This window comes from Phyllostomus discolor, chromosome 7 (genome assembly GCF_004126475.2).
Source record: "Phyllostomus discolor isolate MPI-MPIP mPhyDis1 chromosome 7, mPhyDis1.pri.v3, whole genome shotgun sequence".
Classification (NCBI taxonomy): domain Eukaryota; kingdom Metazoa; phylum Chordata; class Mammalia; order Chiroptera; family Phyllostomidae; genus Phyllostomus; species Phyllostomus discolor.
Genome location: NC_040909.2, coordinates 66,170,648 through 66,192,805, shown reverse-complemented (window position 1 = coordinate 66,192,805; position 22,158 = coordinate 66,170,648). Strand labels below are relative to the sequence as shown.

Below are 22,158 nucleotides of genomic sequence, written 5' to 3'. Positions count from 1 at the left end.
AAATACACTGGACTCGCACAGCTGGAAGGACAAACCCCTAATGGCATCAAGGCTGTGGTATTAGGGGTGATTTTGCTCTCCCTTTGTTCTTTCCCGGTCTCCCAAGTTTCCCGTTTTGTTTTTGTTTGTTTGTTTGTTTGTTTGATGTTGGCCTTTTCTGTAGTTGGACCACGAGGAAAGACCCGGGTAGTACCTGGCACACAATGTGAGCTATATACAGACCTGCTGAAGCAAATTTAGAGGTTCCTGTCCCCTTACACCCAACTCCATCCCCTAATTTGTCCACAGCGCCTGGCACGTAGCAGGCGCTCCGTAAACATCTGTAGAACAAACGAGCTGCAAGAAGTTGGTGCTGAGCAGTGTCACTTTAGAAACGAGGACTCCAGAGAGTCTCAGCCCACAACAGCGATTCGGGTGCGTGCGAAAGACCACGGCAGGGAGTCTCACGCGGAGACAGCCGCCCAGCCTAGGGGCACCACAGTGGGAGGGGGGGCCTGCCTGCGTGGCGTCCTAGGCGGGGCGCAGGGCGCCTGCACGTGTCGTCGCGGGCACATGCTGGTGGGTGCGTGTGTGAGCTGGGGCGGGGTGGGCCCCAGGAGCGCCCGCGGGCTGCCGGGCGGGCGCAGGCTGAGTCACGGCCGCGCTAGCCTTTTATAAACGCTGGGCGACTCACGGAAACCGCTGGGCAGCCCGCTAGCCCGCAGCTCCACGCTCCAACAAGAGCCGCCGGCCCCTCGCTCCCAAAGGCCGCCAAACGCCTCCAGTCCCGAGGGCGCCATGAGGAACGGATGCTGCGTCCCGCTGCTGCTCCTGCTGCTGCTGTCGCCGCTGCTGTTCACGCCCCCTGCGGGGGATGCCGCCGTCATCACCGGGGTAAGCAGCCCAGTGCACCTGTCTGCCGGGGGCGCCCAAGGGGGCTGGGGAAGGGGACAGATAAGAGGAGGCGAGGGGCACAGGGAAGGTCTCCCGAGACTGAACACCTGCCCCGGACGCCCCGTGGCGCACTTAGAAAAGTGCCCAGCTCAGGAAGCAGCTGACGGCGCGGGACATTGGGTGCGCCCTGGAAAAAAAAGTCACCAAAGTACCACTCTCCCACCTTTATCACCACTTTTTTTCGCGCCTGCTTCTTCTTTATCCCCACAACCTCTCTCCTCCAGTTCGGTCTGTTTTTCTGTTCAGGTGAAAGATATTTTTCAAAGTCTTCTCAAGCACTTTTTCAAGATGTTCCAACCTGTAATCTTGAAATTTGAAGGGCCCTTCCTGAAATGTAAAGGGGCAGGGTGAACATCCCACATACCGAGTCTTAATCCTATTGTAGTCGAGGACTTTGCTCCCCATGCGTCCTCCACAGAAACCCTTTGAAATAACTGGGTCCCAGGCCATATGTGCTTTTTGAAAAAGCAGCGTGGACACTTTCTTCTGGGTCCCAAGGCTTTTTTTTTTTTTTCACCGTATTGAGGTTCTCCGTATAAAGTTTCCATTTCCAATTCCTGATAAAGCATCTCCAGTGCTCGGGAATAATTATGGAGTAGGTGGTCATGTGAATGATTTAGCTTAGAGAAGACGTCTTCATTTGGAAGTAGGAGCTAATTCACTTTTTTTCCCACTCCCACCAGTTTTTTTGTATGGATCCGAAGGGTGCATTTACAGTACAGAATTAAAAAGTCTAATCTACTTTACATCAATAACACAAAACTGCTATCATTTCCTGGTTCAACTGCTTTACTCCCTTTTCTCAAGTGTAAAATTATTTTACATCTCCATTAAATTTCTTCGAATATCTAAGTGCACATTATAGGATTTAAATATAACCTCTGTGTTTAAAATGATGATACATAGATAATGAAATACAATTTAAATTTAAGGGAAATGTCAATATCTTGAGAACATAAAGCTCTATTGTACCTGTGTTAATTAGTAGGCTTAGAGCATATGTTAAGCCCAACAGTATTTGGTTCTATCCAGGAGATACGTAGTTATCAGCATTGTGATATTTATTAGAGTAGTTTAGAGTTTGGGATTTGTTTTTGTTTTTGTTTTTTTACAAAATGTGTTTGAATAGTTTTGTCAGTAGCCAGCTGATGTGGTTGGAAAAAAGTTTTTATGGGTCTTTCTAATACATGAGGATTGAAACATGATGGTTTTCTTCCCCTTTTCTCCTGCTGGCTCATTTTAAATTTCTCCTAATCCTCTGAGCCCAAAATTCTTTTGCAATGTAAGTATCTTTTTGTTCCATTCACAGGACAACAGAGTTTGAATAGATGTGCAATGGGTTAAGGATGAAGGGCATTAGGAAACAGTTGTCTAATTAAAAATATATAAACCTATGCAATCCTTTGTAAATATTTCCAAGAACTGACGCTTCTTGTTACAAAATGAAATTTTTATCACATTGGATGTTTATCTATAGAGATTTAAGCTTGTTTTATAGTTACAGGGGCTGTTTTGTTGCTGTCATTTTAACTCAGTGTTACAAAAGGAATTCCTTTAAAAGTCTCTGAAGCTACATGGTAACAAAGAAACACACTTATGTCTCCATGACAGGAAGCATCTGGAGTCAAATGAAAATCTAAGTAACTTATCTAGATATATTGTCTATAGTATGTTAAAATCCAAGTGATTGATTGAATTTTAAAAGATTTTTGGCTGGATTTTGACTGTCTTATAAAAAGAGTTGGTGGAGTTTCAGAATTCAAGGTCTTGAGCATCTGTTGAAATAAATTACTGCCTGAAACCTCCACTTTAAATATTGGTAATATGTGTAGTTTATTAAAAATGATTCATATGTTACATCAACTCATTAAAAGGTATTTGAAAAGATCATGTACTGAACATTTCATTTATGGAATGGACTGGCCATGTATATATGATACCTGGCATACAGATAAAAGTTGGAAAATGAGAATACTAAATATTTTCCTATAAATGTCCAAACACCCCAATGTGGAAATTATAGGTTTTTGTCCATCCAAATACTTATTTTAAGTAGGCTGAGAGAAAATTCTAGTGGAGGAAATAAATCAACTGTAAAGCAAGATCACTTTTAGTGAAAAGTAATGAATAAGAGTGTGCCCATATACGTATATTTATATTTTAAGAAGTTATGGCTGTCCTCAAAACTACGAACTTTGAAGGCATGTTTTAGTTGTTCCCAATAATTGTACATTTAAACTTGTGCTTAAATGATAAACTTTTTAGTCTCTTACATACTGTGTAATTCATAATATCTTTATCTTATTGTTAGCAAAACAAATTACTGCACACTGTTCAAACAAACCCTCCTAATTTTTATTGATTCTAAGAAAGAACAATAGTTCTTCAGGTCTATTTTCATGCATATAAATTTAGACTTTATTATTTATTTCTATTTAGTAGAGTATAGAAGTTCCTCCATAGCTGATTCTTTAATTATATGTATTTCACAATTTTTATATTGGGAACAGGTGTCTTGAGTAATCACTGCAGTAGATAATTGTATTTCCTCATCTGATGGCTCTGACAGTATAGTTCAGTTGATTTTGTATGTACACATATGTATATCCTAAGCCAATAATTTTCTTTTTTCAGGTTACTCACTGGGGATATGTGTGAAAAAAGAGTAGCATAAGGGAAAGTCTTGGTCTGTCCATTCTCAACCTATGAGATTTCTTTCTTTGAAAGGAAAATGGTAACAATGAAGTCAGTGGTATGAGAAATATCAAGTCTCATGAACTAGGATGCAAATATTTGAAAGGGAAAATGAGCACTTGTAAAATTTACATCAGTGCCTTTCTGGGTCTGGAGCAGTTCATGGCAGATTTAGAGGCCATTTAAACCCCTTTTGGAAATGGGGCCCAATGTATTCTGCAGTTAATAGTCATAAAGTCTTACGACTTGATTTATGTGTTTCCTAATGGACATGTATGCTATAAGACTAATATATATTCATTTTGTTCAAGTTCAAAGCAAATTCAATAAAACACTAGAAAAAAGAGAGCTTTTTTAAAAAAATTGTTTTTAAGATTTTCATAATGTCTGAGCCATTTTTAGGCTATTTTCTAAAAACTGGGAAAATCTCTTCTGATAATATTTTATGGTAAATCTGTACAAACATGAATATTACAGTTTTTGTATATGTGATTATTAATAGAGTAGCAGTTAGATATTTACAGTGAATTTTTATTGCTAATTTTAGATTTTCTTAGCTTGAGTCTTTTCTGCTATCTGTATTTATCTATTTGCTTATTTCATTTCAGGCTTGTGACAAGGACCCCCAGTGTGGTGGAGGCATGTGCTGTGCTGTTAGTATCTGGGTTAAGAGCATAAGGATTTGCACACCTATGGGCAAAGTGGGAGACAGCTGCCATCCACTGACTCGTAAAGTTAGTATATATGTTTGCATTCACGGTCGTTCTCTTATGTTGCAGTACCCTAAACTTTGAGCAAAGTCTGTGTGACAAGGTAAAGTACTTGAAACTGGAAGTTAGAGATGATGATAATGGAAAACCACCTGCTCTTCCCCCTCCTCTTCTATTTGAAAGAATTGTGTCTACTAACATTCTTATTCTAGTGATCATTTGCATATCATTATTCTTATGACATTAGAGACATTTTATCTGTTCAAACACATGAATTTGCTTAAAATCATTTAGGAATACATACAGGTTATTACATATACATATATATTACATATATGTATACATTATACCATTGTATGCTTCTTTGCAGAAATCAGAGTATGGAAGTTCTTGAAAAGACTTTTAATATCAGGCCTACTGATAAGGCAGAAGTAAAGAAGTTGTGTGTTGTGGTGGAGGCATGCACTGTGTTGTTAGTTTCTGGGTGAATAACTTAAGGATTTGGATTACAATGAGCAAAGGCGGGAGACAGCTTTGTTTTTCAGAAAATTATCAATAATACAACTAGTTTTGTATCTTAATTCAAGATACAAAAGTAATTGACTCTATCTACAGAATAAATTGTTCACAATCCTAGAGGTGAATGATAGTTAATTTTCTAATGTATCTTATCTAATAGTTTAATATCAGAGTGACCTAAAACACACTTTCAAAGAGTTATTGGCAGTAAGTGGTATGATCATACGAGAGCAGGGTTGGATAGGACTCTGGAGGTTGTGTTGCAGATTCTTACATCTACAGGTGCCAAACAGGTTTACACTGCTTCTGGAAGGGGTAGATGGGAGGCAAGAGGGAACTGTGAAGGTGAGAGCTTGGAAAGTTTTTGCACTTCAGATTAAAAACTTTTGAAGCACAGTATGATCTCAGCAAAATCCTCCAGGGATGCCAGGTTGCAGTGACTTGCTCTCCTAGTCCCATGTCCTCTTCTTACCCAGAGCAAGGTGAAGTCCAAAGGCACAACAAGACATGCCCCAGGCCAGGTAGTTTATTGGAGGCAGAGTTCAGTCTCGGCAGTATTCTCTCTATACTTTATTGAAGCAAACTGAATTCCTCCTCTACTTTTTATCACATGTGCATGGAGTTTGAAACTAGTAAAATCAAACATCTTCCCTGTACTCCACAGTTGAGGGTTAACTTAATATTTTGCCTTCCTTGGACTAAATGTAATGGGATAAATTGGCTTAGGTTTATTTCTGTGAGCTGTATGTAACAGGGACTCTGGTTGTTTGGACCTATCTGAAGACTGAGTGTGGCTTTCCTGTGGTTTCCTTGAGAAATACTTCCTGTTACATTTAGACCGTTCCTCCCAAGGGGTTTGATCACTTGAGTCTGTACTGTCATTTTAAAACATATTATGCACATTTTACTCTTGGCTATTTTAGAACAGGAAAAGTTTTAAACTGTTAGTCATCTGTCTTGATGCCAAACTCCCCATGAGGAGGTGAAGTTGGCCCAGCCACCTTTGGCATTGATCTCAGTTTGGTCCCGTTCCTCAATGAATGTTAGTCATCTTTTGTACACTTGAGCTGCTGTCACTGAAAAGCTTACTCCTAACTCAGTCTTCACCTTTAAGAACTATGTTGTTTTTATACAGTCTTAGCATTACCTCACATTCCCTAGGTAAGGGTCACTGTTTGCTGAAACAAGTGAATAGTGACATATACTGTGGAATCATTTTTGTATTAACAGCAATAATAGTTGCCACTTGCTGAATGCTATGATGTGCCAGATATCCTATAGTAAATGTTGCATACATGTTTCTTAATTAATACTCACAAGTCTATTGAGGGTTGTTTTGTCAGTCTCCACACAGCAACGTTAAACCTCTGATGGCTTCAGTCACTAGTAGGTGTCACAAGGTAATAGGTCAGAGGTCAGACACCAGATTTCATTTCTTGTCTGTGGTCTTGACCACTGTACTCTTCTTTCTCTGTGAAAGCTGCTGTTGTGTTTAATTTCAACATTTTTAGTCCAATTAACCCAAACTGGTTTGTGTGGGTCAGAGGTTCACTGGGATGAGGGTTAACAGTCCAAAGTGGGAATTTGTCTCATACTATAGTTCTGATGCATTTTCCAAATCTGAGATAGTTTAAAAAGAGAACCTAATTGTTTGTCTGGTTCCCATATAGCTTCTGGTTCAAGTTTCATATAAGGTCAATTCTGAAAGTAAACAAAATTATTCTCCCATAAACCTGGGTCTATCTCTATGCCTTTGTTTTTATCACATTTTTAACAATGAAGTCTTTAATAATAGATTATGGCTTTCATAGTAGAATTAAGGGACAAGAAACAAAGTATTTTTAAAAATAAGATTTTATGTCACATCTGAACATTTGTCCCATTCAGATGCCCACTTGAAATTTGTTTCTAGAACTCAATGTTACACTTTTTCATATTGGTTATTTTTCTGTCTTAAAAATACATTTTTGGTCACTTCAATAACCTATTTTTAGTCCCACAGTTGTTACTTCTTCTGGTTGAAATTAACCTAATTATCTTACTAAAAGTCAAGATTTTTCCAGAATATCTCTCAATTATATCCTATTCAAAACAACTCAGAAAAATTAATAAATATATTCTGGTGAAACTCTACTCTGAAGTTTAGTGGCTCATTAGTAGATGGTAAAGAATGGAGACACAGTATAGAAAATTCTTTTTTAATGTGATGTGCTCATTATGTCCCCTATTTTTTAAAAAAAAATGGGTTAACTGGTTGTGGTCACTGGAATTGGTGATCTAAAAACACAATGCTCTGAATAGGTGAAGACTACCTCTGTTTAAATTTTAAAGTTCCCATTCTGGTTTGGTCTAGTCATTAGCCACAAATGTCTGTTCATTTTGATAAAGTGAACAATAGTTGATGAATGAAATTGAGAACTGTAGATAGGAACTGATAGCGCCTGAATTCATTTTACTATTTTATTTCACATGCATCACCTAACTGGTAGAGTTTGCAGTCACTAATTGCTAGTCTATACTTTTATAATTATATAAATTTTAACTTTACATTTGATAATTCAAAGGTAGGGTAAAATACAACTCCATCTAAGGAGAACATATTTTCTAACCACATTTTTGGCAAGTAAATAATAGTTTTAACATGACTTCATTTTTAACAGTAAATTTTTTAACAATTAAGAATAAGTTACTGAATCATATGACTACAGGGAATACTTTGCTATTTTTAAAAGGTCCTTATTTTAATGCCTGCTAATACCTATACTTTTCAGAGTTTACAAAGGGAAGTGAATTCTATTCCATTCTGTTTACCTGTTAGCTTTGGAGTTTATAATTATATGATTAATACTTTGTATTTCTTATTATTTTATGAAATTTTCAAGTTAACCATATTTTCTCTCAAAATTTAATCTTTTTATATTTTGCTCCATTTTTTCCTGTCAACGTTTAAAAAATTTAAATGTTGCTTTTTTCTTTTTTAAAACTATTTTATTGTTGTTCAATTACAGTTGTCTACATTTTCCCCCCAGGATTGCCCCTGACCCTAGCCAAATGCACCTCCCTCCCTAGCTTCCATGACCTCTTGCTTTTGTCCATGCATCCTTTATATTTATTCCTAAAAACGCTTCCCCTCATTATCCCTTCCCACCTCCCCTCCAGTTACTGTAAAACTGTTCTTGATTTCAATGTCTCTGGTTATATTTTGCCTGCTTTGTTCTTTTGTTGATTATGTCCCAGCTAAAGGTGAGATCATATAGTATTTGTCCCTCAACACCTGGTTTATTTCACTTAGCATAATGCTCTCCAGTTCCATCTATGCTGTCGCAAAGGATAGGAGCTCCTTCTTTCTCTCAGTTTCATAGTATTCCATTGTGTAAATATACCATAGTTTTTTGATCCACTCATATACTGATGGGCACTTAAGGTTGCTTCCAGCACTTGGCTATTATAAATTGTGCTGCTATGAACATTGGGGTACCTGCATTCATTTGGATTGGTGTTTCATAGTTCTTAGGATATAATCCCAGCAGTGGAAACACCAGGTCAAAAGGCAGTTCCATTTTTAGTTTTCTGAGGAAATTCTATACTGTTTTCCACAGTGGCTGCACCAGTCTGCATTCCAACAAACAGTGTACTAGGGTTCCCTTTTCTCCACAGTCTTTCCAACACTTTGTTTATGATGGCCATTCTGACTACTGTGAAGTGGTATCCCATTGGGGTTTTAATTTGCATCTCCCTGATGGCTAGTGATGCTGAGTATATTTTCATATGTCTATGGGCCCTCTGTATGTCCTCCTTGGAGGAGTGCCTGTTCAAGTCCTTTGCTCATTTTTTAATTGGATTGTTTGTCTTCCTGGAGTGGAGTTGTTTGAGTTCTTATATATTTTGGACATCAAACCCTTGTCTGAGGTATCATTGGCAAATATGTTTTCCCATATAGTTGGTTCTCTTTTCATTTTAATGCTGTTTTCTTTAGCCATACAGAAGTTTTTAATTTGATGAGGTCCCATTTGTTTATTCTTTCCTTTATGGCCCTTGCTTTAAGGGATATATCAGTGAAGATGTTGCTGCATGGAGTATCTGAGATTTTCTTTCTGATGTTTTCCTCCAGGACTTTTATGGTGTCACAACTTATATTTAAGTCTTTTATCCATCTCAAATTTATTTTTGTGTATGGTGTAAGTTGGTGATCAAGTTTAAATTTTTTGCATGTAGCTGTCCAGATCTCCCAACACCATTTGTTGAAGAGGCTATTTATGCTTCTGCCCCCTTTGTCAAATATTAATTGACCATAGACATTTAAGTTTATTTCTGGGTTCTCTGTTCTGTTCCATTGGTCCATGTTTCTGTTCTTGTGCCTGTACCAGGCTGTTTAGATAACAATGGCCTTGTAATACAGTTTGATATCAGGTATTGTGATCCCTCCTACTTTGGTCTTCTTTCTCAAACTTGCTGCAGCTACACAGGGCCACTTATGGTTCCATATAAATTTCTGAAATGTTTTGTTCTATTTCTGTGAAATATATCATTGGTATTTTAATGGGGATTTCCTTAAATCTGTGCATCGCTTTGGGTAGTATGGACATTTTGATGATGTTAATTTTTCCAATCCATAAGCATGGTATATGCTTGAATTTGTTTGTGTCTTCCCTAATTTCTTTCTTCAGTGTTGTGTAGTTTTCTGAGTACAGGTCTTTTACCTCCTTGGTTAGGTTTATTCCTAGGTGCTTTATCTTTCTTGTTGCTAGATCAAATGGGATCTTTTCCCTGATTTCTGTTTCTGATATTTTATTGTTTGTGTACAAAAATGCCTTTGATTTCTGAATATTGACTTTGTATCCTGCTGTTTTGCCAAATTCTCTTATTAGGTCTAGTAGTTTTTTGGTGGAGCCTATAGGATTTCCTGTGTACACTATCATGTCATCTGCAAACAATGACAGTTTTACTTCCTCCTTTCCAATTTTGTTGCCTTTTATTTCCTTTTCTTGTCTAATTGCTGTGCCTAGGACTTCCAATACTATATTGAGCAGGAGTGGTGAAACCTGGCATCCTTGTCTTGTTCCTGAACTTAGTGGGAAAGCTCTAAATTTTTGCCCATTGAGTATGATGTTGGCTGTAGTGCTCTGATATATGGCCTTTATTATGTTGATGAATGCTCCCTCTATTCCCATTCTGCTAATTTTTTTATCATAAATAGGTGTTGTACCTTACTACATGCTTTTTCTGCATCTATTGATATGATCGTGTGATTTCTTTTGTTTGTTTATTTGATATATTACATTTATTGATTTGCAAATATTGTACTATCCTTGCATCCCTTGCATGAATCCCACTTGAACGTGTTGTATATGATCTTTTAACGCATTGCTGGATGCGATTTGCCATATTTTGTTGAGGATTTTAGCATGTATGTTCATCAGAGATATTGGCATGAAGTCTTCTTTCTTTGCTATGTCTTTATCTGCTTTTCAGACTAGGATAATGTTGGCTTCATAAAAACAGTAGTGCCTTCCATCTTCTTGAATTTTTTGGAATAGTCTGTGAAGGATAGATGTTAGTTCATCCTTAGATGCTTTGTAAAATTCTCCTGTGAAATCTTCTGGTCCAGGGCTTTTGTGTGTAAGGAGCTTTTTAATTACTCCTTCAGTTTTGTCAGCTATTACTGGTCTGTTCAGGCTTTCTGCTTCTTCTTCATTGAATTTTGGAAAATTATATTTTTCTAGAAATTTGTCCATTTCCCCTAGATTTTCAAATTTCTTGGCATATTGTTCTTTGTAGTAATTTTTTACAAGCCTTTGTATTTCTGTGGTATTGGTTGTAATCTGTACTATTTCATTTCTGATTGTGTTTATTTGAGTCCTTTCTCTTTTTTTCTTGATGAGTCTGCTTAGATGCTTGTTGATTTTGTTTATCTTCTCAAACAACCAGCTCCTGTATTTATTGATCCTCAGAATTATGCTTTTAGTCTCTATGCCATTTAATTCTGCTGTGACCTTGGCTATTTCCTTTTTTCTACTTCCTCTGGGTTGCCTTTGTTGTTGTTCCTTGAGTTCTTGTAGGTATAGGGTTAGGTCATTTATTTGAAATGTTTCTGTCTTTTTTAGGTAGGTCTGTATCACTATGAACTTCCCTCTCATAACTGCCTTTGCTGTGTCCCATAAGTTTGGGGTTATTATGAGTTCATTTTAATTTGTATCCAGAAACTTTTTGATTTCCTCTTTAGTCTCATTCTTGACCCATTCATTGTTTAATAGCATGCTATTCTATCTCCGTGAGTTTGAGCATTTGGGTTTTTTTTCCCTTGAAGTTTGTTTCTAGTTACAGCCCCTTGTGGTCTGAGAAAATGCTTGATATGATTTCAATTTTCTTGAATTTGTTGAGGCTTGTTTTGTGTCCTGTCATGTGGTGTATCTTTGAAAATGTTCCATGTGCATTTGAAAAGAATGTGTATTTAGCTTCTTTGGGATGAATGACTCTCTCTATATATATCAGTTAAGCCCATTTGATCTAGGGCATTGTTAAATGGCACAATATCTATGTTGTCCATTTTTGGCAGTGGGCTGTTAAAATCTACTACTATAATTGTATTACTGTCAATATCTTTCTTGAAGTCCTCCAATATTTTCTTTATGTATTCGAGTGATACTGTGTTGGGTGCATATATATTTACAATGTTTATGTCTTCTTGATGGATTCTTCCCTTGAGTATTATGAAATGACCTTTTGGGTCTCTTTTTATGGCTCTTGTTTTGAAGTTTATTTTACCTAATATGCATATTGCTACCCTAGCTTTTTTTCCCCCTGTCTGTTTGCTTGGAATACTTTTCCAGTCCTTCACTTTCAGTCCATGTACATCTTTTTTTCTGAGGTGGATCTCTGGTAGGTGGCATATGTGTGGGTTGTGACTTCTTATCCAGTCAGCTATTCTATGTCTTTTGATTGGAGCATTTAATCCATTTACATTTATGGATATTATTGACAAGTACTTATTCATTGCCATTTTTTTGTACATGTGTTCTTCTCTCTCTCACTTCTTCCTGTTTTAAAGCAGACCCTTTAGTATCTCTTGCAGAGCTTGTTCGGAGGAGTTATATTCTTTCAAGCTTATTTTGTCTGGGAAAATCCTTATTTGGCCTTCCATTTTAATTGAAAGCCTTGCTGGATAAAGTAGCCTTGGTTACAGGCTTTTGGTTTTCATTACTTGGAATATTTCTTGCCATCCTCGTCTGGCTTAGAGCGTTCCCATTGAGAAGTCAGCTGCTACTCTTATTGGTGCTCCCTTGTATGTTACTTCCTGTTTCTCCCTTGCTGGCTGGAAGATTCTCTCTTTGTCTTGGAATGTTGCCAGTTTAATTATGATGTGTCTTGAAGTGGACCTCTTTGGGTTTCTCTTGATTGAGACTCTTTGTTTCCTGGATTTGTGTGACTTTTTCTCTCATCAAATTAGGGAAGTTTTCCATCATTGCTTTTTCAAACAGGTGTTCTATCCCTTGCTCTTCTTCTCATTCTAGTATCCCTATTATACAGACATTACTATGTTTCATGTTGTCGTGCATCTCTTTTACTATCTCTTCATTCTTTCTGAGTCTGTTTTCCCTTTCTTGCTCTTTCTGGGTGCTTATTTCTACCTTTCCTCCAGCTAGCTGATCCAATCCTCTGCTTCATCTAGCCTACTTTTGATTCCTTCTACTGTGTTCTTCAATTCAGAAATTGTATTCTTCATTTTCTCTTGGCCCTTGTTGATAGGTTCTATTTCCTTTTTCATGTTGATATAGTTTGCAGTAAGTCATCATAGTTTCCCTGTAGTTTTTGGTAGTTCTCAGTGAGCTCATTGAGCTTCCTTATAACCATTGCTTTGAACTCAATATCTGCTAGTTGACTTGCCTGTATTTCATTTAGCATTCTTTCTGAGGCTTCCTCCTTTCCTTTTATCTGGGGATTATTTCTTTGCCTTCCCATTGTTTGTGAGACTCTTCTTGTTAGCCTCTGCTTCTCAAATTGACCTGTTCTGACTCCCTGGGTTTACGGTGTGAACTTCTGTGGTAGAAGGCCTGTGAGATTCAGTAGTACAGTCTCCTTGATCTCCTGAGCTCAGTTTTCTTGGGCTGTCATTTATGTTGGCTCTCTCTATGTCTTTGGGTTTTGATTGTTTTGGGGTCTTTCTTTGGTGGGTCCTTCCCTCCAGCTGGTTAACTGAGGGTCACTCTATCCACCACGTCTTGTATTCTGATTTGCTTGTGTAGGCAGGTTGTGTTGAAGCTGGTTCTTCTGTATGTATTAGGTTTTGAATCTTCTCTCTCTCTCTTGTTCAGTTGTTTGTTCTGGGTAATTTCTTCACCATTTAGTTGTATTTCCAGATTGGTCCTGGGTGGAGGTTAGTGTGGTTTCCACTCCCTCCTTCACCTTCTTCCATTGTTATCTGTTGGTGGTTCCTTTGTTGTTGGGTTTCCTCTTCCAGCAGGTATCCTGGTGTTCACAGCTTCCACCTACTCTTTTTTGTGATCAGTTGGAGGGGGGAAGCAAAATGGATTAAGACAGTGGGAGTAGTATTCCATGGGATTTATAGTACCAACCCAAAGACAAGAGATAGGAATTTCTTTGGATATCTATAATGTTAACCGTGATATTTCACCCAACCAGCCACTTTTTGGAAAGGGTGGAAAAAAAATAAGACTTCTGTTGGGGAGGGAGGGATTTTGAGTTGGATCTAGAAATCAGTGACCTTGTTGGAGGTCACATTATGAGGTAAATTGAGAGTAAAAGATAGAAAATAGGTGTAGATGTGAGAGAATAAAGATAACCACAACAGTAATAAAGTTCCAGAAACAGTGAAGTGAACCAAGATCTGGGAGGGGTGCTGTGTAGTATTTACAATTGTATGGAACAACAATTATTTACAATAGTAATGGAGCAACAATCATATGATAGAATCTGTGTGATCTGAATAACAAGAATAGTAAGTACACAACCCAGAGTAGTATGCTATTGAGACACCAGTGAAGTGAAAGATGGAAAATTAAAAATACACTATGAAGGAGGGAACAAGAAAAACCAGTCAAACAATGCAATTTAACAAACAAAGCAAAGAAGACTAAACAGAAAGAAGAGAGGTAAAAACACACTAATACAATAAAAGATGTAAAAAAAATGAAAATAACAATAATATAAATATACAATAACTTGCAAGTTCTGTGGAATAACAAAGTAAAATTTGTCTCACTGTCTCAGTTATTGGGATGACCCCTCTTTGGGTCTAACTCTGGTCCTCTCACAGCTTCAGGTTTTATTGTCTCACTTGCAGAAATTTAAAAAAAAGAAAGAAGGAATGCTAAAAAGAAGAATTTTTTTAAAGCCTCCTGCTGGCTTTAAACTGGCCAAGCCAGTTCTGCTGGTCTTCCTGACAGCAGCAGGCTGACAGAGATTGGTTTGGCTTTTCTTGCTTCCTGTGGTTTTGTGGGGATGGGGGCCAGGTCTGAGCTACCTTCTTTGCAGCTGGCCAGTTCCTCAGTTTGCTGCCAGGCCTCCAGTGCCCTTCTGCTCCTGGCTTATGCCTTCAGTCCACCAGCTGTGCTGACCCTTGAGGTGCAGCAATTAGGGCCACTCACACACCACCTTCTCATTCTTTGCTGTCCTAGATGCTAGGGACTCTCAGAGTCTCTTCAGGGTAGTTCAGCTCCCCCACTGAGTTAAGTATTTCTGGGGATTGCTGACTTCCTGAGCCTTGCTGCTCTCTTCTGTGTGGGAGTCTCCACCTTCTTCTTAGCAGCAGTCACCCTGTTGGGTGGGCACGCCCCCATGGCTGCAGTGGCTGATGCGGGTGAGCGCCTCCTCTGCTGCTGCAGCTAGGGCAGTGGGGTTGGGTGTGCGCTGGCCTTCACTGTTGTGGTGGCAGCCACGGAGGGTGGGGGGAGGCAGCTGGATCAGTACTGCACCACTGTGGTTGTGGGCTCGGTTGGGCACCCTGTGCTGCTGAAGCTAGGGGTAGGGTAGGGGTGCAGCCATGGTCCCGGCAGCAGAGGCTGGCCCAGGACAAGGCTGCAGGTACCCAGCCAGGGGAGGTGGGGGTGCTGCTGCAGGAGAATTCTCTCAACAGCCACTGAGTGACTCTTTTTTTTTCCTTTTTGAAAAAGTTCCTCCTGTTCAAGCCTGCTGCTCCAAATAAGCACCTGGCCTCTCTCTCACACACAGCCCAACCGTTCAACCAGACCAGAAACTCCCAGGTCAGGGTCCATCACTGCCCAGCTCTCCCCAGCTGTCCATATTCTCAGCAGGTGCACACTGCCCCTGTTGTTTGCCTTTGTCCTTATTCCCTCCAGTGACTTTAAGCATCCAGGTCTGTTCTGGTGCTGCTCAAACCTCCCAGTTTAGCAGGGGAGAAAGTCGTTGACCTGGCTCTCTCCCAAGAATCCTGTGGCAGACCTAGCTGGTGCTGGGCCTGGGGCTGCAGCGACCCTGGTCCCCACACTGGTCTCAGGGACCTTATTATCCCAAAGTAGTCTCCTTACCATCTGATTTTTCAATGTCCCTACAATTTTTGGCCTCCAACCTTCATATATGGGCAGATACCATTGGCTGTTCACTCTGTTCCTCCAAAGATTGGCTAGGTGTTCCATCTGTGCACAGGGGGAAGTGGACTCCACTCCTACCTATCTTACCACCATCTTCCTCATTCCTAAAGGTTTGCTTTTTGTGTTTAGCTGTACTGTAAAACTTGACAAATACATTTTTCATTTCTGAAGGAAAAATTCAAATTAAATCATGAGCCTTTTGTTTATGTAAAAAGAAAATGGAAGATTTAAAAAATTATTAACTGTTTCTGTTATAGACTCAACCTGTGACAAAACATTGTAAGCATGGTTGTAATTTCAGGGTGGAGTATAAAATTTTTGAATTGGCAACTAAAATGTAACTTACATCACTAAATGTAGTGAAAGACATGTGGAAGAAAGTATAATAGGCTAATTGTCTCATCTTTCATATCATGGATATCAAGGACTCCTGTCTACTTTTGATTCTTGGGGGAGGATTGTAGCTGTGATTACAGGTTCATTGGCCATTGGAAGAGAGATGCTCAAAAAATAAATGTTTTGGTCTAATACAGAGTTTTTCAACCTGGACACTACCAATATCTGGGTCAGATAATTACATTTTGTAGAGAGCTGTCATGTGCATTGTGAGATATTTAATAGCATCCCTGGCCACTATCCACTATCTAGTTGTGACAACTAAAATGTCTCCTGACTATGACAATAGTCCCCTGGCAGGTTTGGGGCCATTTGGAAGGTGGGGTTGGGTATTGGAATCACCCTCGTTGAGCACCACTTTTCTAATAATCCATCTAGCTACAGGACACAGTATAGAAGATGAAGCACCCTCATTTCATTGGGAGCTTCAACAGCTACCCAAGCACACAGCTTCTTTTGACCTCTCACCCACATTGAGTGCCTGTGGCTGCCAAAGATGAGAGCTAAGCTATGTGGAGGATCCCCTTGATCCACAGAAACTACTATCCTTCTTTTTTTTGCAAATCTTTTGTGACCCCATAGCCTAAGAGGCCCAAAGCCCTCATATCAACAGCTCCCCTAACCCAAGTTCCACACCACCAGTGAGGCCAATGCACCATTTCTGTTTTTAGTCACACTTTCTGAGGGGACAGTGCAGTGGAAGGCCAAGGTCAGGGCAGCCTCCAGTGTCCCAGGCCCATGTTAACTCTTTACTCATGAGAGAGAGAGAGAGAGAGAGGAGAGAGAGAGAGAGAGAGAGAGAGATGATTGCATTATCTAGTCTTATATGAATGCATACATATTCAAAAGAATTGAAGAAACAATGTAAAACTTTACAAAATTAAGATACATAGTGATCTTCATAATTATTAGAAGCAGAAATTGTGGGAGCTGAGACTTTCAATTTTCATTTTATACACTATTCTGCCATTTGATTTTTTAAAGCTATGTACCTTTATTAAAATATTGTAACACAAATGGTTTTATTTTAAATAAAATTACAATAGGACCAGATTTTTAAATGTTACATGACTAGACTTTTCTTTCTATGTTCCATTATACTTTCTTCTGTAACAAAATTGTCTCTGTTTTGAGAAATCACACAAAAAAACTTTGTTTTGTCTCAGTGCTACTTCATTTTTTAAAAGGTGCTGCAAATGAATAAAGATCATGCCTTCACCAATGAGCTGCATGTTCTCCCTTGGTGTCTTCTAAAATTTGCTGTTTAGAGTCCCATTAGAAATGTTAGATTGAGTACATAGTTGATTATAAAGTATACCATCAAGTGTGGGCTGAATGATTAGCCCTTGACTATATTTGTGCATCTGAATATGAATCTTTTGTAAGCACTTGCTTATATATTGGTGACCATCAGACACCTATTAGATTTGTCACGCAATGTACACATATATAGATCTAGAAGCGAAGGGGCCAATCAAGAAATTGGCAAGGATCTCTGAGTGTGTCAAGTTGGAAATTGTGGTCTTTGTTGCATTAGGCCTGTTCCATTCATGAGTTGGTGTGTGGGGAGAGGATAGGTCATAGGACCTGAGATAATTGTCCCTTTGCTTTCAGGGAAGTCACAGACTATGATGGTGGCTGGGGTGCAGGAGGGAGACAGGCATTTAACAAATATTTTCTTAAGTGTCTTCTATGTACCAGACTAAGTGCTATGTGCTCATAAATAATATAGACTTGTCCCTTCTTCAAAGAGCCTAAGCCCAGGTATGGTGGTATTTGAGGAGAGAGCAAAATCTGGAAGAAAGTGGGACTGGATTTGACTATGACACTTTCCTTTTCTAGCTGGGTGTGACCTCAGTCAGGGACATTACTTCACCTCAAGAGGAAGCCTTTTAGCTCATGTCAAAATGAAGACTGGCATGTGGGCCTTATTTGACATACACAATGCCTTACAAGGCCTGGCCCATGTCAGGCTGACACTGTTATTTTTCTTTTCTGTTTGCTATTGGCACTGACAGCCCATGTTGCAAGCCAAAGAGTGATCATAGTGTTGTAATGCACAGGACCATAAGCACTGTGAGGGTACTTATTAGTAGCCTAAACTATCTTACTTATCTTTCATTATTAAAATGTGATCTCTGTGATGAGCAGGGACTTTCCTGGTTTTGTTCATTGCTGTATCTGCAGCACCTGAAGTAGAACCTGACATGTTGGTGACACCAAGTAAATGTCTATTGAATGAATGAATGAATGAATGAACGAATAAAAGAAATATGCTTAGTATTTTCTAGGTACAAGAGTTTGACTTGCTCACTATAACTTTATTTCACTTATTTCAGGCTGCTTTTCCTTGCAGATTGCTGCCTATGTTAATTTTTCTCATCCTCAGCACTATTGACATTTTGGACTGGATAATTCTTTGCTGTGAGGACTGTCCAGTGGACTGTACGATGTTTGTCAACATCCTTGGCCTCTACCCACTAAATGTCAATAGTACTGCCCTCTCGATTTGTAACAAACAAAAATGTTCCGTGGACCTTGCCTACATCCTCCAGGGTGGGGAGCATTGGGGGAAGCATCACCCTCAACAGAGAACCACTAGTCTAAGCAGTAGCTTTAGTCTTGACAAAAAAGAAGCTCTCAAAGTCTCAGAAGGGATCATAAAGTTCATGGAGTATAACTCATACTATCCAGTAATTGTCCACACTAATCTATCTGTGCCCACCTTTTCTCTGACATAATCTCAGTGGCAACAGATGAGCTAACCATCTGTGTATCTTTTTACACACAGTGACAGAACCATTCTGAGCATAAATCTGCATGGTGTTGATGGCCATGGTACCCATGTGTATACAGTGCCATTAGAGCCTTGAAAGCAATGCCCTTTCAAAAAGACAGAGGCATGTGAATGTCTCTGCCTGTCCATCACATTCATACCCTGCCCTCTTCCTGATTCCCTTTGTATATATTGATCTCAGTCATCTCCCTGGCCCTTCCAGAACCATTTTGGAAATGGGAGGCAGGAAAGAAGAAACAAGAAGAGGAGAAAAAGGAAAACAGAGATAAGAAGACCAGGAGCATAGTACAACTCAGAGTTAACACTCAGAATAATTAGTGTTGACCCTTGTTGGATCTGTTCTATCAGTTCAACCCAAAAATAAAGTTAGAATGGTTCTGCCACTGTCTACAGACAGTTGTTCTTTCTTTTCTTTTTACGTATAAAATTATTTAGAAGGCATCGGGAAGATGCATCTCAGATTTCTCATAAGGACGTATAATTGGTGTGAGATGGCACCAATTCTATTTTCGTGAAATAGAATAAAAAATACACTAGCATTACACCAAATAAAGCATTTGAGTTGGAAAACAGGAAGGATGCATTTTCCTGCCATGTGTAAACTATAGAACAACCTGAGGCATGAGTCTCTACTAGCTTGCCTCTCTCACTTTAGCCTGAATCTGAGTAATTTGCTATCCCAATTCATTGATTCACCTGTTCTAAGCCTGGTGTTAAGTTTTCTTTAGCTTGCAAAGCAGGCAGATTCCCATGAGGCACCATTCCTAGGGGAGTAAGGATAATTTTTGCACTCTGCCTCTAGAAAGCATACATATTTGGAGTGTACTCCACTTGTTCCTAGCACAGAAAACCATCACACCAGTTGCTGGTTGACCCTTCTCAACCAGCTTCACTGGTGACATGGACAGGGCTCTTAGAACATTAGTTGAATGACTCTTGGGTTGAACCTGGCCTTTCACAGCAGGCTCTCCCTAGGCAGGGTTTAGTTAGTTCCATTTCAGCAAATAGAGCTTGCCTCCCTCTCTAACTTTCCTCTTGTTCCTCCTCCTTTCCCCCACCCCCAGAATTTTGATTCCTCTGACATCTGTGTGCAAACATGTGAAGCACGTTTATATATTGCTCATTGTCAGTGAATTTATATTTGCTTATTATATAGATGTAGTCATGCTATAGTGTAATGTCTTCTGAAGGAGCTTCAGTAACAGAACACTATAAAAAGAATTAAAATGAGAAAAAGTAAAAGGCAGTATAGCTTGGTGGTTAAAAGCTTAGCCTCTGGTCCAGCTGCCAGCAAAGCTTCAAGTTCTGGATATATGACCTTAGGCAAGTTACTAATGTCTCCGTGTCTCAGTCTCTCATCTATAAATGGGTATAATTAGTTGCCATCTTCAGAGTGGTTGTAAGGATGGAAAAGGATAATACATAAAAGTGCTAAGCATATGACCTGATGAATCATTAGCACTCAATAAATGCTAGCTATTAGTAAAAGAGATTTATCAAGAATAGTTTGGTATGTTTTTTAATGTTTTCTGCTCTGACTCGGTTTTCTTTTTTATTTTAGGTTCCATATTTTGGGCGAAGAATGCATCACATGTGCCCATGTATGCCTGGCTTAGCCTGTTTACCGGCTTCACTCAACCGATTTGTCTGTTTAGCCCAAAAGTAATCACTTTAGAGTAGAAACTTTAAATGTGAACAGCCACATGATTTCTGTAAAGTCTATTTTTTTTGTGATTGTACCAAAAAATAGTATACCAGAAAGAAATGCTATTACTTCCTCGACTTTTCAAGTAACCTCTCTAGCTTTGATTTAAATGACCTCTTTTTATTGAAAGGATTTTAACTTTGGATAGAAATGTAACATGCAAGGTGTTATAGAATTAGTTCTCATTTCCCTGTTTGTTTTGATTTGGTTTTGCTTTTTAAAATGCCAGTAACCTATTTTCACAGAAATGAGGAGAATAAGAATTCGATATCTTATCACAGAAACATTTTGTAAAAAACTCTCCTTCTCCCATCCCTGCCCCTCCACACATACACACATCCTTGTTCACCCTTTGGTCTTTTGTCTCTCAATCATCAAAGAATTTTAAGGACCTCAGTTTATTCTTTGCCATTTCTCTCTCTGCCCCTCTGGCATTTAAAAATGTATACATGCCCTGGCTGGCGTAGCTCAGTGGATTGAGCACGGGCTGCGAACCAAAGTGTTGCAGGTTCAATTCCCAGTCAGGGCACATGCCTGGGTTGCAGGCCACAGCCCCCAGCAAACTGCACACTGATGTTTCTCTCTCTCTCTCTCTCCCTCTCTCTCTCTCTCTCTCTCTCTCTTTCTCCCTCCCTTACCTCTCTAAGAATAAATAAATAAAATCTTAAAAAAACATTAAAAAAATGTATACATGAGAAGGGGTGAGGGTGTTGTCCATATCCTTTAACTTGCTGGCAGAATCACTGATGAGAATCAAGTTTTTTTACTGACACTTAAACAGTGAAGAATGTATAGTTGAACTAGACACTCCAAAATTACATGGGGTGGAAGTTGGGGTGCTGCTAGACTTCCACTGAACCTGTCTATGCAAAGGGGACCTCAGGTCTGCTGTATGACTATATGAGGACAGAAGGAATGGAAAGTCAAATTAATTTAGTCCAGATTTGTAGACTTGGTTTCTCTTTTAAAAGTTTCCAGTACAGTAGCAATTTTCAACCAGTGTGCTGTAAGAATTTTAAAAATATGCAATACCTAACTATTGAGTCAGGGACACTGACCTCTTTTCCCTTAGATTGTCAAATAAAAATATGACAACAGCCAATACAACAATAGCCATCTTGTGTGAATGAATCAAAATTATATCTATTTTTGTCAGATCAGCAAAAAATAATATATTTTTGGCATGCTGCAGAATTTTAGTAATTAGCTTATGTGTGCCATGAGATAAAAAATGTTGAAAATCTCCACAATACAGTTCTACATTTATTTCTTTTTATGAAATTAATTTTGTTAGAAAAATCTCAGAGATGTTCCCTAAAATGTCACTTGGAGAGGAAGTATTGATTTTAACCTGGCATAACACTAGTTATCACTTTTAAATTGGTATTAAGTTGAATTTAAACTTCATTTGTAACCAAACATTCTATTATAATGGATTGCCTAACATCCTGTCATTTGTACCTATGTAAAAATTCTGTATCAGAATAATGACAGTATTGTATACCATTTGATTTTAATATTATATTTTTATTTTTGCCAATGTTGTCTTCAGTTTTTATTACAAGCATATTTTTATATAGCCCACAATTGGCAGAGACTCTTCAGTTGGTAAAATAGCACTAGTAGTATGGTGCATTTTTATTTTACATATAGGAAAGTTCTGTTTGCATGAATTTTAAGGTAGTACAAAAAAACTATATAAATCAGTAGTTTTGGAACATGAAGGGAAATTATGACATGCAAAACTGATTACAATCAGAAATGGACTCATGAGATTTCACTGTTTGATTCAGCCAACAGTGATGGAGTGTTCATCATGTGTGCGTAGGCAAGGTG

At 38.8% G+C, this 22,158-nt stretch overlaps 1 protein-coding gene across 2 annotated transcripts; it reads left to right on the top strand.

Moving 5' to 3' along the window:
- Window positions 1-560: 560 nt before the first annotated feature.
- Window positions 561-20,606, top strand: PROK2 (prokineticin 2). 2 transcript variants are annotated; one of them, XM_036031005.1, is made up of 4 exons: window positions 561-873; window positions 4,236-4,361; window positions 18,820-18,882; window positions 20,179-20,606. In XM_036031005.1, the coding sequence occupies exons 1-4, from the start codon at window positions 778-780 to the stop codon at window positions 20,281-20,283; spliced, it is 390 nt and encodes a 129-aa protein (XP_035886898.1). In that variant the 5' UTR covers window positions 561-777; the 3' UTR covers window positions 20,284-20,606. The 2 variants fall into 2 exon arrangements, with proteins under 2 accessions (XP_035886898.1, XP_028374497.1); XM_028518696.2 differs by lacking the exon at window positions 18,820-18,882 and having other exon boundaries at window positions 589-873.
- The last annotated feature ends 1,552 nt before the right edge of the window (window positions 20,607-22,158 follow it).